General features: G+C 36.1%; 2 protein-coding genes and 1 non-coding gene across 3 annotated transcripts in view; all 3 read left to right on the top strand.

The window, feature by feature from the left end:
- The first annotated feature begins 1,776 nt into the window (after positions 1-1,776).
- Positions 1,777-5,300, top strand: Rpn3 (regulatory particle non-ATPase 3). The gene is made up of 10 exons (XM_065497115.1): positions 1,777-1,932; positions 2,098-2,209; positions 2,276-2,466; positions 2,537-2,690; positions 2,751-2,871; positions 3,251-3,545; positions 3,607-3,721; positions 4,525-4,748; positions 4,860-5,066; positions 5,126-5,300. The coding sequence occupies exons 2-10, from the start codon at positions 2,104-2,106 to the stop codon at positions 5,201-5,203; spliced, it is 1,491 nt and encodes a 496-aa protein (XP_065353187.1). The 5' UTR covers positions 1,777-1,932; positions 2,098-2,103; the 3' UTR covers positions 5,204-5,300.
- Positions 5,301-5,536: 236 nt separating this feature from the next.
- LOC135934900 (5S ribosomal RNA) lies at positions 5,537-5,655 on the top strand. The gene has a single exon (XR_010574159.1). It is a non-coding gene; the product is annotated as a 5S ribosomal RNA (ribosomal RNA).
- Positions 5,656-12,585: 6,930 nt separating this feature from the next.
- Positions 12,586-16,854, top strand: part of nab (NGFI-A-binding protein homolog) — a 50,106-nt gene continuing 45,837 nt past the window's right edge. Inside the window, exon 1 of the mRNA XM_065490330.1 lies at positions 12,586-12,719. The gene's annotated coding sequence lies outside the window, so the exon portion shown is untranslated. The remainder of the gene's footprint in view (positions 12,720-16,854) is intronic.

Raw genomic sequence — 16,854 nt, 5'->3', positions numbered from 1 at the left:
GCAGATAATTTAAAATAAGACAAAAGAAGTCCATTGAATCCCGTAAATAAATTTTATGTATAAGTGCTTTTTGCATAAAATATCTCTTTCGTAATTTGCAATTTGGTTCATAAACTTATTATGCCTCACTCGGATCTGCTCCCCACTTTAAAAATAAATGGAATAGAAAATTCACTTGAGAGGAACGCGTTATTAAATGAAGTTGTCTGTTAAAAAAATTTCACAGAGTAGCTAATCGTAAAATCGATGGAAGAGTGCAGAAGGCTATTCCGTCCAGTATAATATAGACTGTCCTTCACCTTTTCGCTATTATCACGAATCGATTGTGCACACAGCTCAAATTATGGATCCGCCTGTGAGCGGTGCGTGTCTGCTCGAAATGAAGGAAGTGTCAGCTAGGAGACAGGAAAATTGTAGAATGGGCGTTGGACGATACCGTGCCATTTTACTTGTTACCTCAATGGGACTTAAATGAATGGCCCTTACTTTGTTAGATGAAAATAAAACAACAAATAATGAAGTTTGCAACCAACTTCACCCTTCTTGCAAATCACGTGTTGATTTTTCTACCAATTTTTTTTAAATGTCTATTATTTATAGGTGCAATAAGTCTTGTCGTGGCGGTCTTAATTAATTTATTTTCTTGATCCACCTTGCCTATTAGACTAAAATGCAGTTTGACGATAAATATATTAAACCTTTTCTATTTTAATTTGGATAAAAATAAAAACCTGTTCTTGGTTTTGTGAATTGGCTCAAATCAAGCTGAAAAATGCAAATTTCTTAAATTATTGCTACTTTAGAAGCCAGTAAAAGGATTGAGCAAAAAAATATTTTTTTTCTCTTTGAATGGCGTTTCTTAACATTGGCGATTTTTTATCAAAAAACCTTGCAATTTTTTCTCTTTTTTTTGTTAAAAACTCCAAAAATCACCCTTCTAACACTTCTTGTGATACTTATTACGTTACATATATTATATGGCATTATTTTCTAATGTTTTTGGAAGTACATGCAGTATTTAACGTATTTAACAACACAGCAAACACATCAATCATAAATATGTGTTTTGAAAAATAAAAACAAACCAATGACAATTATTGGTACTATATAGCTGCACTCCTATGCTAAAATATCAACAAAAAACTACTTGTCCCTGGGTTCGAGTTAGAAAAAATTAAAAGGGTATTCAATTTTTATAAAAATAAACTTATTCAACTTACTAATTAAATTGAAAAACTTACTTTTGAGCGTGCTAACAAATTACATATATACTGTCACCAGTTTAGTTTAACTAGAGACTGTGAGCATTGAAAAAGTATGATCGCAAATTTAAAAATTTTGGAACAAATCAAAAAATAATTTGTTTCTTACCACAAAAATTAATAATTAAAGATGTTGTTGATGTTGACGGTGATTATCGAGATTTATGAGAGTGAGTTTTGTTGCTGCATCATTAATCCATTCCAAATTAACACTATTATACTATGTATATTAAATATATTACAGTCTTCTAAAAATATTTTTGATCTCAACATTCACCCCTTTGAATTTGTCATGAATCACAATTCCTTTAACAAGAGTAGCAGCAAGCAGCAGCACTCCACACGACTGTTGACTTGTGTGACTATTTACGCTACCAGCTTATTAACTATTGTGGGCCTGTGGGGGAGTAGGATTTTGAAAATTGGAAAACTGTATGGTTGCGCGAGCTCCCGCATGCGCACTTGAATTAAAGCAATGACTCCCGCTGGTGGCTGCGCGTGAAACATATTACTGCGATTTTCAGGTTGTGCGCAGGTTTGTATGCTCGCATTTTGGTGCACTCGAAGGAATCCATTGGCCAGTGACACAGCAGAAGGAACAACACTCCGCTGATCACAAACTCTGCTTAAATTTTGTGAATTTATCTGTTTAATTAACATCTGCTCACAAGTAAGCCATTTATTATTATTCTATATATTATAAGTACATATTTTTCGATTAACACACTGAATTTTAAAGCATTTTTTTCTCTACTAAGCAAGGATTTTGTCAAAATTTGCTTGCGCGTTGTCATGGTGTTTTGACCGGTTCTTTATTAAAATTGCTTAATTTCAGGGTAAAATGGGTTTGGGTGGCGTCTCCGATGTGGAGATGAAGGATGCTGATAGTCCAGTGGAGGTCGACCCTGCCGAGCAGAAGAAAGACGCTGATTTGGCTGCTATTGAAGGTTTGTTGGAACCATCGAACCACCTCACTCATTATGACGAGTCCACCGTTTTGCAATGTTCCACAGAAATTCGCGAGCATACTAGGCAGATAGAAAAGGCTGTACATAACAAAGAGCAGAGGTTTATTCTGCGAGTGTTGCGTGCACTTCCGAACACTAGGCGCAGGTTAAATGGAAATGTTCTGAGGAAACTCATCACTGGATATTTCACCCATTCAGTTCAGGAGAAAGATGCCTTGCTCGCTTACGTGGAAGAGGTAAATAATGCTCGAATTTCTCTTCCATCAAATGCAGAAATTAATTTTCAAATTCCGAAATTTTCACCAGAGCACTGAAAGTGACACTCCGACAACTGTTAGGATGCGCAGCAACAAAACATCTAGCACCCCGTTGTTGACTGAAGTTGATACCTACATCCATCTGCTGGTCTTGCTCAGACTGCTGGACACAAACAAGTTTCAAGAGGCTGTTCAGTGCTCCAGTAATATTTATTTAAACATAGTATCTAATATGCGATGTATTAATGTACATTTTTGAGCAGCTGTCCTCATGAACAAAGTTGCATCTCAGAACAGGCGCACCATTGACCTGATCGCCGCCAAGAGCTACTACTATCACAGCAGGGCCTATGAACTCACCAACCAACTCAATCAAATTAGAGGGTAAATGGGAAATAATTAATACACGAGATCAAATTAAATTTGCCCCTTCTTCCTAAAACATATTTTGCTGACTCATTCACTAAATCAAATGTTTTTTTTCCGGTGTTGCGTAATTTCTTGCTTTTTTACATTAAATTTAATCCAGAATTTGTTTTAAACTTAGATATCAAATTTGTCCTCTCGGTAAATTGATAAATTGATTTATATATGGATTTATATAATTATATGATTTATATATTAGATAGACGCTTTGTTTACTTCTAAACTAGTGTTTAAATGTACAATATGTGTAAAAAGTACTGTTTAGCAAGACAATGAACTGTTTTGAGTTTTCTTTCACTTATTTTATCAAATATTAACGATATTTTATAATTTCCAGTTTCCTGCATGCCCGTCTGCGGACCGCAACTCTGCGCAACGACTTCGAGGGCCAGGCGGTACTGATCAACAGTCTGCTCCGCAACTACTTGCACTACCATCTGTATGACCAGGCTGACAAGCTGGTGTCCAAGTCAGTGTTCCCAGAGCTGGCGAGCAACAACGAATGGGCCCGCCACTTCTACTACCTTGGCCGCATCAAAGCCATCCAACTCGAGTACTCGGCCGCCCACAAGCACCTGCTGCAAGCCATTAGGAAGGCGCCACAGCACACTGCCGTTGGATTTAAACAGACCGTAAGCAGCACTCTGTGTTTCAAATCGCAACATTGCTAACTGACGTATTTGCTCATTGCAGGTGCAAAAATTGGCTGTCGTAGTTGAGCTGCTGCTTGGTGATATTCCTGAGCGGCAAATCTTCAGGCACAGCTCCATGAGGAGAGCGCTAATCCCTTATTTCCAACTCACGCAAGGTTAGTTAATTTCATACATTCTCCCACTGAAAAGGTCATTCCAAAAAATCAATTTAAGAATTTGTAGTGAAATTGAATATCAGTCCTTTTCTTCAACAAGATAATTGGTTGTCTCATATTTTTTCTGCTTAATGCGCATAGCTGTGAGGTTGTTACTAGCGATAAATTTTCCTTAAATCTCAATAATTGCAAGATTAACAACGGAGTGCACATTTTTAACTTACAAACTATATGCTCTAAAATTGCAAGTAATCCCTTAATAAGCTGATTTCTATTTAAATTCTTTTATATAAGGGCCATCTCATTCTAGATGAAGAGGACTAAATTTTTATTTTTGTTTTCAAGGCTCAAGCATTTTTATTTGGTCGGCATTTCAATTTTTAATCCTGTTTATTAAATTTACATTGCTTGGGGCAAAAATACTTCAAGGAAATTGTTCAGCTGTTAAAAATTTTCATTAAAAGTTCACCTGGTTCACCTCTTCAAAAATTAAAAATTGCAACCCCAGCATGTTTTTGACACTGCCAAAAATAGCCAGATTAAATTCAAGGTACCATGTATACAATCAGAATGGTGATGGAAAATTATTTTTAGCTCTTTGTGATTTTATTAGGATTATAGGCCCAAAGTTTGGCTCACACAACATGTATATAGACTGTAAAAATAAATTATTTGCATACTATGAATAATTGTTAACTCATGGCTCTCTACATCTGTTTAAGTACTTTTTTATAGCCAAAAAACTTGTTCAATGTTTCAGTCCTTTATTTTGTAAGAGATCTAATTCCCTCTGTTCATTTCAGCTGTTCGTCTTGGTGATTTGCAGCGTTTTGAGGACGTGTTGAAGAATTACGGGACTCTCTTCCAAAAAGATCACACTTACACCCTGATCTTGCGTCTGAGGCACAACGTGATCAAGACCGCTGTTCGAGCGATTGGACTGTCCTACTCTCGCATCTCTTTGGTGGACATCACCAAGAAGCTGTTGCTGGACTCTCCAGAAGAGGCAGAATTCATCATTGCCAAGGTTCAAATTTTGAGAATGACTTTTTCTTGCTCCTTTTTGAAGAACACAATCTAGATTTAATGAAATCACAGTTGAATATCACAAATAATGCGCTGAATTGTTGTATTGCAGGCAATCAGAGATGGTGTCATTGAAGCCAGTTTGGACCACGAGAAGGGCTACATGCGCTCAAAGGAGACATCTGATGTGTACTGCACAAGGGAGCCGCAACTTGCCTTCCACGAACGCATTGCTTTCTGCCTCAACATCCACAACCAGAGCGTCAAGGCCATGAGGTACCCACCCAAGGCCTACAATAAAGATCTGGAGTCGGCAGAGGTGATTTCCAAAGCGTTGCCCAAAAATATGGATTGAAAAATGAATTTTTGCTACTTCAGGAGAGGAGAGAGAGGGAGCAGCAAGATATGGAGCTTGCAAAAGAAATGGCTGAAGAAGATGAGGACGGATTCCCTTGAGCGCATTGTGCACATTGTCTGTTCTGTTTATTGTATTTCTTCATTATTAAGATTAGGTTCTTTATCTAATAATAATAAATCTCTGATTTTGAATGAATTATATTTAAACTTTCTTTCAAACTCTTGCTACATATATCCAGATGGTAACTTAGCAAAGCCTTGAAGTCGCCAGTTTTCAGTAACTTTTGAGGAAATTAATAAAATGATTTAAATCATAGTGAGTGTGACTGGATTTAAACAAACCGAAGACGATCAAATCTGATTTTGAATGATTGAAATCCACAAGAATACCTGGAATGAAGAATAAATAAAAATGTTAATAAACAGTATGTTGTCTACGACCATATCACGTTGAACACACCGGTTCTCGTCCGATCACCGAAGTTAAGCAACATTGAGTGCAGTCAGTACTTGGATGGGTGACCGCCTGGGAACACTGCATGTTGTAGGCGCAATACTTTTTGATTTTTTTTTCTTAGAGGCTTTTCATTTTATATTAACCCAACAATAATTTAATGAAATAGTCTTCCTAAGATTTTTCATCTCATTTCTTCGGCAGTTAAATTAATAGATTTTTATTTGGTCGGCATTTCAATTTTTAATCCTGTTTATTAAATTTACATTGCTTGGGGCAAAAGTACTTCAAGGAAATTGTTCAGCTGTTAAAAATTTTCATTAAAAGTTCACCTGGTTCACCTCTTAAAAAATTAAAAATTGCAACCCCAGCATGTTTTTGACACTGCCGAAATAGCCAGATTAAATTCAAGGCGCCATGTAAGCAATCAGAATGGTGATGGAAAATTATTTTTAGCTCTTTGTGATTTTATTAGAATTATAGGCCTAAAGTTTGGCTCACACAACATGTATATAGACTGTAAAAATAAATTATTTGCATACTATGAATAATTGTTAACTCATGGCTCTCTACATCTGCTTATGTACTTTTTTATAGTCAAAAAACTTGTTCAATGTTTCAGTCCTTTATTTTGTAAGACACGTGAACTATTTTTATTTCCGCTTTGCAAGGAATACACGATTTCAAGATTTTAAAGTGTTAATGATGTGTTTTAATACTAGTCTGGGCCCACTCCGGCTCTGTCCTCCCGGACAGGGTTTTTCAGGATATTTCATCTTAGCAGCGGAAAATTTCACGTTTCTAAACAACCAAACGCCAATTTCCTTGTCGCAAGAAAAAGGCAACAATAATTTTGACAGTGAAAATTTTGAAACTCACCACTACACAACTTCCCGATAAAAAATCACTGACTCGAAATTCCATCCTTATTTCAAACTAATAATTAAATCTCAAGGGACACTGGCACGTACTGCCATACAACTTTTTGGATAAGACATCAATCAGCACAGTCACACCACTAATTTGTTTAGAGACACAAGCATTTTCCTTTCATATTTTTTTGTTAGTCTACATTAGTCTGGTTATGAAAATAGCTCGTGTATTTTATAAACAAGTAAAAATAAATTCGAGTTTTTTGCAAAATCAAATTTTTTTTACCCGGTAAGCTCAATCATCCTCAACTCCTTAACACATTCTCTGCTAGCAACATTTGGCGGAATTAACATTGGACAAGAAACAAGAAATTCTCATTTAACCGTCTAATTTTTCACATTGGTGTGGCAAGAGAGTAAAACACCGTATTTAAGCCTTATAAGATCGATTTTGCAATGGAGTGCGGTGCTTGGGGTTGTGTGGACAAAAAAGTGGAACTACCATCGCAGGCAAAATGCAGTGGCAATAAGTAATAAGCGCTGCGGCACATGCTTAGTACAAAGTGTGCGTCTGTTATCGTTGCAGCTCTGTGTCTGAGGCGGCTCTCTTTTGCACTCGGGCTACTGCATTTCTTTCCTGCTCTTTCTCTGTCCCTTTTTTGTCTCCGTCTTCCCTGAATGTCCCCATTCTCGAGTCGTGGCACGTACCGACCGGCGAGGCAAAACAAGAAATAAAATGATATTTTTCTCTTAGTGCGAATGCGTGCACATGAGATAATATGTTACTCATTCTGCATCTCGCGTACGTTTTTTTGTCAATTGGATGCAGCTGCCGCCAGCCATACCGTCAACTGGAAAATAAACGCGCCTTCGTTACCAAACCGAGCAATAAATCATAACTGCATTCTTCAACGTCAAAAACTGATCGATGAAAAAATAATTGAAAACTAAAATCGAGAGCGAAGGTACAAGGTAGTGATGTTGAACAGCAACTCTTCTGGTTTAAGATGTCAACAATCGAAGTTAGTTGTTCCATATTATGAAGGAAACGGACTTTATCCTCGTAGCTAAAAATTCTTTTTATATATTATCTCCGACAAGTTTCATATTAGCGCCCTATTTCATGATAACTTATTAATATTTATTTATATTATAATATAAATAAATATAATAATATAATGATTTTTTTACGAATAAATTCGTAAAAAAATCACACAGCATTATAAAAAGACCGTTTCTTTCATAATATGGAACTCTTCTAGAGTTTCTTTACAATTGTTTCATTGAATATGCGCAAGTAAAATTGAGAACTGATTTATTTTATTTATGATTTTCATATCATGGAGGCTGCCTGATGATTTTGCGTAGACAAGACGTAAAAAAGACCTTACAGTTAATGAAATGTAAATGATTTATTGGACTGTACATTACAACTTGACCTTGCTTTTTTATATATATTAATGTGCTTAAAAATTGACAGTTTTATGAAAATATGCGAGGACAACAAAAGTCACCAAGCAATGCGTAAGAATGGTTAAAATTTTTTTAGAACTCTACGATATTTGTATCCAGTTTAGATCAATTAAAGATTATAAATATGATTTTTTTACTATCTCGAACAGCAGCGTAAATGAGAGTACTGCTGCACATTAAGCAAGAAATTTATTTGTATAGCTGACAAAAAATGCTGCTTTCAAAAATTAATCTACGATGAAAGATCATATTTATATGCTATTGCTGAGTCAATTCTTTTTAATTTTAACTTCATTTTTCTGTATTTATTCAATTTTTTTAATGAAACATAATATATTTTAAATCCTGCATGAAGCAAAAAATCATACTTTTCAGTTCAGTGTTTGAACATTTCAAATCACGTAACGGGCTGGGATCCTGTTTTCAATATTTTTTTCTTTTTTTGTTTTGATGCGGTTCAATTATTTTAACATTGTTGGATCAGCCAGCACACGGCTTTGAGGCAAAAAATGAAAATCTCTGATAACACATATTCTGAGACGGAATGTATTTTTATTTTATGTTATATGACGCGAGTCAGCAACGTTCTTTCATGCTCAACTCAATTTGCGGCTCGCGGTCCGTGCAGTGTCACATGCGGTCCATGGAGTCTGTGCCTCGGACCAGACGGACCGCTGTGCATCCAGAGCAGAGCAGCAAGTATGTGGCAGATCGTATAAAAATCAAACGAGTGCAGTCGCGGCTGCGGCGTTTTTTGTCGCAGCCGCTCTCATGATCGGCCGGCCGCGAGTAACAAGTGAGACGATTTCTTTATAAGTCTCTCTCTCTCATGCTCGCGCGCGAGCTGCATTTATTTATCATGCCGGCCAGTTTTTTGCCTGCTGTCTGTTGTGTGTTAGTGTACATACTGACTCGTCGTTTTCATATACTGGATCCTGCATGTGTGCACAATCAGGTCTGCACTTGATCCGCCGCCGACGCCGCCGCGGCCACTTTTCTGCCGCTGTTGCACCGGCAGCGCCGACTCGAAATTCGTTTTATTGTTTATTTTTCATGTGCACTCGATACGCAAGCGATGCACTTTTTTCACCGACGCGACTCTTCGAGATGAAGAATTCTTCTGGCGACGCCGACTCTGATCAGATTCCAAATGCGACGCGCAAAAACTCGACTTTTATATTAGTATGGAATAGATGGTGCTTTTGTTGGTTGCTCGTAAAAAATATATATGCAAGAGCGTTTTGGTTGCTTGGCTGGTGGAAAGCTAAATGAAGAGGGTGATCAATCATGAATTTTGCGATTTATAGTCACTTTAAGTGCAGTGGAGATGAGTTGCTAGTTTTTTCATCACATGGCCAGAGTCGAGGAGTCAGACAGTCAAAGAAGATTTTGTTACGCTATTGAAGCAACTTTATTGGGCGCATACTGATTTTTCTGAGAAGTTCTTATACCAGAATATTCATTTTCGTTTCTGTATTATTATCTGATTTAAAATTATATGGAGATGAGATGCAGATGGCTTTAAACTTAAAGGATTGTACAAACTGAGTAAATAATAAATAAATTTTATTTAATAATTGTTTTTAATTACTTCATTAATACCACTATTTTTACTAAGCTATCATTTGCTATTTTATTTTGTTTTATACCCCAGAAAATTGTCGGGATATTTAAAAAAAATCAGATCAACACAATTATTTATGTGCGTCATTAAAAGCATACACAGCGCCATGAATGTTAAAGTCGAGAAATGATAAAAATGCGCGAGGGACTGTACCAAAGAATTTAAGCACTCAACCTCAAGTCAAATTAACAAATACCTTTTGTAAAAAAAATTCTTCCCTCGATCCAGAGACTCGCAAAGATCCTTTAGATGCGAATAATTTGACAGTTTCGTGACCATAAACTTTGTTCTCATCGGGAGAAAATCAATTAAATGTAATTTCTTTGATTAATTTAGTTTTGGAAAACGTTAAAAGAGCTTTAATAATGTACATTAAACAAAAACTATGGCTTGAATTTCTGTTGGTTTATTATGCAGAAATTTCAAACGGACACCAACACAAAAATGGACAACAGAAAAATACGAACCGCAAGCGCGTACAATTCAGATTCCACAAAAAAACCCGTTCAGCAAAACTGGTGGAAATAGTTAAAAAATTATCCCCTATTTGAAGCGAAATTCCAATTTTTTTTATGCGATCGAGTAACGGCCGCGCACAGCAAACGCTCGGAACGTCCAGGTTTGTGCGTATACGTGTTTTGTCACCTGTTGCCGCCGATGGGGTGCTGAGCCAGACTTTGAAAAGCATTTTGGGGTGATCGGCTGGATGAAAAAGGGTTAGTCTCGTCACCGGTGTGGTCATTCCCAAGAAATAAATCAGCGAGTCGCGCGGTGTTGCATCGGCTGGACGGCCAGGGGTGAAAAGTGGTTTGGAAAAGGATTCACCCCAGCGGCTCCCACGAAAATCCTCCGATCATTAATTGTCAGAACCTGATTTTAATCCCCCTGGTCAGTCTAATGACGTGAACAACCCTTCGATTCTCGCCCTCTCTATTTATCCAACCCCTTAAGCCGGACGCGCATTTTAACTTTTGAGGGGGTCAGTCGGCCGGCGAGCTCTTTTTTCCTCGATTTATCGCACCAAACTGGTCACTCACTCGCTCGTTCGAATTCAACCCCTTCGAAAATCGATGCGAAATGCAAATGCGGGACGCGGCGATTACTGTCCCCCAGCCTGGGAAAATGCCAAGGAAAAAGTAGTAATATTTCCTTGTTTCACAATAAGAAGCAGACGAGTAACCGAAACTCCTTTTCTGGTTGCGCTGTCCACCGATTTGCATTATTTTTCTAATGCGCCCCGTCGTTTATATCGACACGTCGTGGGGCCAAAGTTTTAAAAGAAAAAAAAACTGTGACCGGTACCAGTCTGAGCAACGTTTTGGAAAAGCATTGTAAATTTTTACAAATTAACATAGCTCTTAAAATATGAAGCAGCTGGATGAATTTCTTAAAAATTGTCACATTTTCTGACTAAAACTGCAATATTGATAAATTAAAAATAGGTACACGTTAATATTAATGACATATATTTAGTGAAATTAAATCGCACAGCAAAATTTCTATCTTCAAATATTTTTGCTCTTTTGTCTCCAATAAAAATATACGGTCAGCATTTACAAATTTTCAAAAGGTATACGGTGGAGACGTGGAGAGGGGTTACTTTTCAATATTTGGTTTTATCCACCAAACGTTTATAAAAAATATTTTAAATCATTTAAAAAAAGGAAAATCATATTTTGGATCATTTTATAAAAAATAAATAAATTAAAACCTGATTAGGTGCAGTCCGTTATGTCAGGCAGTGAGATATGATTCATATTACCTAAGACCGAGAGGAATGGTATATTAAGAGCCGTGAGATTGTATATTTAAAGAATAAATCCGCTACTTAAGGCACTTAAATCTCAGGGGACTGATGAAAATATGTGTGACTCGCTGGATTGTCTGCCGTCGCGGTGCAAACAAAAAACATGAATATTATATTCAGTGGATATGATTTGTGAAAAAAGTGGTTCTAATAGACGACAAAATTGCGATGCGCACACATGCATGCTTATTTTGATAAGGGGTGTCTTTGAGTGAGGGTCAAGCTGATTGAGGGGTCGCCGAGGGTGATTTTGAGTGCACGCAGGTGTGAGGAAAAGGGGTGGCCTTGCAGCTCATGCACAAATGCACAGAAGCAGCACTGCGAGCACATCCGCGTTTGATTCAATACGCATATTAACATATATACATACCACCGCAGTTATGTAAATCGACGCGCACGCACTTTTTGATGTATTTTTACATTAATATTTTGTCCGCTTGAAGCTTTCCCTTAACGTTCAAGCAACTATTATAAATTAGAAAGGAAGGATGTGTCACAATTTTTCTCCTTTGTCGAAAGCTTGAATGAAATTTCTAATTTTACAACTCCTTTTCAATTTGTAAAGTTTCCTAGACGTGCGTACATTTTCCACCAAAAGATTTAAAGTTTAGCAACATGTAAATTATTTTTGCACGGCAGTGCTGTTTTGGGGTGCTTGCTTTTGCAAACTGTCCTTTAAAGTACTTCTAGGCTCCTAATTGATTTTAATGTTTTGAAAACCGTTTTAGGTCAGTTATTTTTTCATGTAGATAATATACATTTATTCTTTATTAATAAAGCACAGAAGGTAATATTAATAAATGAACTATATTTAGTTAGTTTATAATATTTGAATTTTCGGTAAGTTCAAAATCACCCACATTCGAAATTTTTTATTTTAAATTTTAGAGGACCAAGCATTTTTTTAAGGAGAGGGTAAACCTGGAATATGTATGAATCTTTAATGAAAAACTATAAAATCTGTAAACTAATAAACAACTAATTATACAGAATTGATAAAATTCTCTGTGTCCCGTGATACATATTTTTTTTAAATATTTCTGCTAGATGTTGTCTCTAAGAACGCTAAAATTAACCTGGTAATCAAAACATCACAGAGAATTGAAATGGAATAATTAATTGAATGAGTTGGCCCCTCCCTTGGCGAGCAACTGTCCACCGGTCGAAAGGGTGCTGCTGACCAATCTGGAGGGGTGCCCCCTTAATGCACCTCGGCCCTAGCCGCAAGTTTCTCGTCCCCAGTCTTGGTCGCACTGCTGAACTGCACGTTTGATCAAGTCACTGATTTATTTTCTATTTGATTCCACCCTCCATTATTCTTTCTCTCCAGAAGCCGGTCGTGTTAGCTAATTTTGGAAGCTAAGCAACCCTTCCTCTTGGCTAAGGTAAGTGTTTAATTCAAATTTACATTTTTCTCCAGATTTTATGAGCGAAATTCCTGAAATTATCTGACAATTTAAGATCCCCTTTAAATTAAGAAATAAGTGAAAATGTTCAAATTTAAAACAATATATACGCAATTTAATCAAAATAAAGCATTAAATATAATTCTGTCACTCACGTGCCGAAAGCAAATTATATGACAAGGAGATTACAAATTTTTGAATGCATTCTTGAATTTCATCTGCAGATCTATATTTTTATTAATCTCTAACACAATGAATCACATTCGTTTAATGTGTGCTGCTGTGGAACTTGCAGCGTCGAATATGTTCAATTAGTGCAAGAATTAAGATTTTAGATTATGTGTCTTTTAAGCTTTTCATTATAGTCTTAAATTGCTGTTGTAGCACTTTGATCATAAACTTTGCTTGCACATTTGGGCAACTTGTGCGCTCATTTTGGATGGCAATAACCATTTGTGAGATATTGTTGCATTGGAAATCGACCCTCTCTTTTAAGCACACAAAACAAACCAACCAACAAAATTATAGATTTAAGCATATCCGATTTAGGTTTTCAATGAAACAAATTTATCCAATTTAAAACAACTTGGATTACTTGTGGGTTGAAAAAATTTCGGAGCCATACATTATTGAGTGAAGAATTTGGTTGTATTATTTTATAGACTATTTTGTTGAGAGAAAACTATATAATATAACTCTAATTATTTTTCATTTTTCTTCATTTTACTTCCAAAATGACGCTATAGTCACGCAAATCAGCGTTTCCGAAGCAGAGTATTATTAAAATCGAGATTTTAAACTGATTCAAGTCAAAATTGAAATAATTCGAAATAAATAACTTACAAGCTATTTCGTTCATGTCGCGGAAAAAAATCTCCTTTTTTCCGTGGCATGAAAGAAATTTCATGAATTTACCAGCATCTTACTAAAAAAAATTAAAATGATGAATGACTTCAATCGGATCCAGGTACAAACAATTTTTATTTGAAATTCTCCAAATATTTGTTATTTAACAGATTTAACTAAGGTAATTTTAAAAGACTTGTCTTTCATATATTGAGAATTAATGAAAACTGTCTTTAATGAGTTGCAAAAAAGAATAAGTTAACATACAATTGTATCGCACGTTTTCTTCCTCTTTGATTTGCTTTAGCCGCTTTAACAAACGTTAGTATATAATTTTCCTCAAATTTTTTGGCACACAATGCTCGCTATACAGATGATAGCGATCGCACAATGAATTGCAAACTTTATACTGCGAATGATGTGGCATTAGTTGTGTTTCGTCCAACCGTGCCTCGATCTAGCATTGCTTTTTTCAATTTTTTTCAGCATTTCCTGTAGCACATTTCATTTTTCATCCGAACTGGACGAGCGATAGTTACGAAATTATATAGTGACACAATCCGCTCTGAAACGCATTTTGCGACCGCGCAACGATCAACGATCACGGCTACACGCTGAAGCAGAGCAGGAGCCTTTTGGTGAGCTGGTTGTGGTTTCTTTTCCAAAAAGCTAAATTTTTCAAACACTGCGTTTGTAATAAAAATAGTAATTGTCTTCTAATAATGAAAGAACTAGATTGATGAGTGAAAAATCCTTGGTATCTTTATGTTTGGACTACTTGCTCCTCTTCAAAAAATAAGCAGTAATCTGCTTTATACTCATTTTGCAGTAATTTTTAGAAAGAAAATCAGGGCTTGAAAGGAATTGAATTTTAAGTAGGAATCATTAAAAATAACCAACCGTATGCAAAAATGAGAACAAATCACAGCTGAAAAAGTAATTAAAATACTAAAAATTTTGCAGCACATTTTCCCGTGTTATTTAGATTTGATTTTATTAAAGATACATGACTTTTTTAATTTAATTAAAAAAGGATACAATTTAATGGTATATAATTAAGAAATCAAACAAATTCAGTTATTTTCTCCACAAATATAATTGGAATTAAAAGATCTAATCTATAGCAGAAGAAATGAAGCTCGTTTATGCGGCGTAAGCAAACAACAGGTCGTATAACTTTACAATTATTACTCGGCAAACTAATTATTTCCGCTTTCAAGTGAATGGTTTTTAGTTAATTTCGCTCTCGAAATATATTTATGGTTCTTACACTAAACCAAAGAGTAACAGTTTTTACTCATTTTAAGATGTCAGGTTCCAATACATTTAAAATGCTCAGTGCATATTCTTGTCACAAGTCAAAAATACAAATACGTTTAAAAGAATGTAATGATATAAATATCCTAACTTAGAAAAAAATCACATTTGTGGTGTTTGCATGAGCCTAAATTCGTTTCTTTTTATTCATTATTTAACTTCACTTCAATTAGTTCTAAATTAACACCGTTAACGGAAACTTAAAAAGAGTCATAATTACAAGACGCAAATTAACCTATCAAAGTTATTGTTCTTGTGCCGGCAGAGCGCTGCACATAATTTAACATCACACAAAATCCCCTTATTTACCGTCCAATTAAGAAGGGTCTGCTAGAATTAGCCGAAAGGCGTTCTGCTTTCTTATAATGTTTGTTAACGGCGAAGAACAGGCCATAAAACAGAATCTAGCGTCTTGGCTAAAGATTTGAACGCGCTGAATTTGCATGTTAAAGCGCGCGTGAATTCGACCAAAAGGGGCCTCAATGGCGTCGCCGAAATTTCCACTCGCAGCTGCACGGAACTTTTGAATTCCGCTATTCACCGGTGCGGGACACAAAAGGGCGGCCATTTTCGGGGAGCGACGGCTTTCACCCCTGGGACGGTGGTTGGCTCCCCGAGGCCTCCCCCTGGCCTTGAGCCGTTGCAAGCACCAACCACCCCACGGCCCCTTTCTCGCAACCCCCAGACTGACCAGTTCTGCTGGCTTTTGATCACCCCGCGCGCGCACGTTGAGCTCTTTATGATGCACGCAAATTTTATTTGTTTCTTACACCCATTGACCGTCTGTTAACAAAGTTTCTGACAACTAACGCGTAACTGACAACTTCTGATGGGGACTTACGGACATCTGGAATTGATTGAAAAGACTGTTACACGATAATTTCAAAATGTATTATTATTTTTCACTGAAAATTAAATGCAGCTACCTCGGTATATCATATCGAGCTATTTATTTTTTCCGGATTTATACAGAAATGTCCCGCTCAACTAGTTTCGGCAGCTGCTTTTGCAGCTCTAATTCATGAGCTAGGATTGGAAGATGAGTTGCAATTAGAGTTTCTTTCAAATTTCCATGAACTATAATTTTATATCAAATGAGCAAAATATCAACAACATAGTGAATGGAAATTAGTAACAAACTTTGATCGCATTTCATGCTCTATTCTGGGTAGTGAATTAGGGCTGCAATCAGCAGTCGAAACTCAAGTTGAGCAGGACATTTCTGCGTACAAATATACAAATACAGAAAAATAAACAGCTTGATATAAACCAAAGATGCATTTCATTTCAATAGTGTGCTTCTGCATTCATAAAATTATTTTGCTATACAGCAAAAATATTACTAACTCATTAGATCCTCTGTAAACTCGATTTTTATTTGTATTATTTATGATTCCATTGCATTTCTTTCTTTCTTTCTTTCTTTGCTCTTTTGTCTAATAAAAGAGGAGCCTAAAGGCAAAATCATTATTTCCCCCTGCTATCTTTACCACATTTTTATTTATTTTCGCAATGCTGTCCATTTCGATTGTTTTCCAGAAGAACTAAATTGTCAATCCTGTTTTTATGGCATGAGATGCACTCGAGGTTATCATAATTTCTTCTAAAACTATTTTTTAATTTAAAAAGTTAAATTTTAATGAGCTTATACGCCGACAAGACCCCCCATGAAGTCTAATATTTAAAAAAAAAAATGAAAAGATTCAAAAGCGACTAAATGTTGTTCGCCTTTTTCTGAATGTTTTTCAAAGTATGCAATGCGGTGAACATCGGTGTTAAGCAGGCTGCGGTCAGCCTTACATACTTGAACTTTCGGACAAAGCTTTAATTTTAGTGAAAGAGTTTCACTTATGCCAAAGCTAATTTATGAACAAGGAAAGTTCACCCTTATTTCATTGCCTAATGTAATTTAAAACACTTGTTTTTATGAATGATTTGTTAGTGTTTCGAT

Source organism: Cloeon dipterum, chromosome 1 (assembly GCF_949628265.1).
Source record: "Cloeon dipterum chromosome 1, ieCloDipt1.1, whole genome shotgun sequence".
Taxonomy (NCBI): domain Eukaryota; kingdom Metazoa; phylum Arthropoda; class Insecta; order Ephemeroptera; family Baetidae; genus Cloeon; species Cloeon dipterum.
The sequence above is the reverse complement of the archived record's forward strand: the minus strand, read 5'-3'. Positions and strand labels throughout refer to the sequence as shown.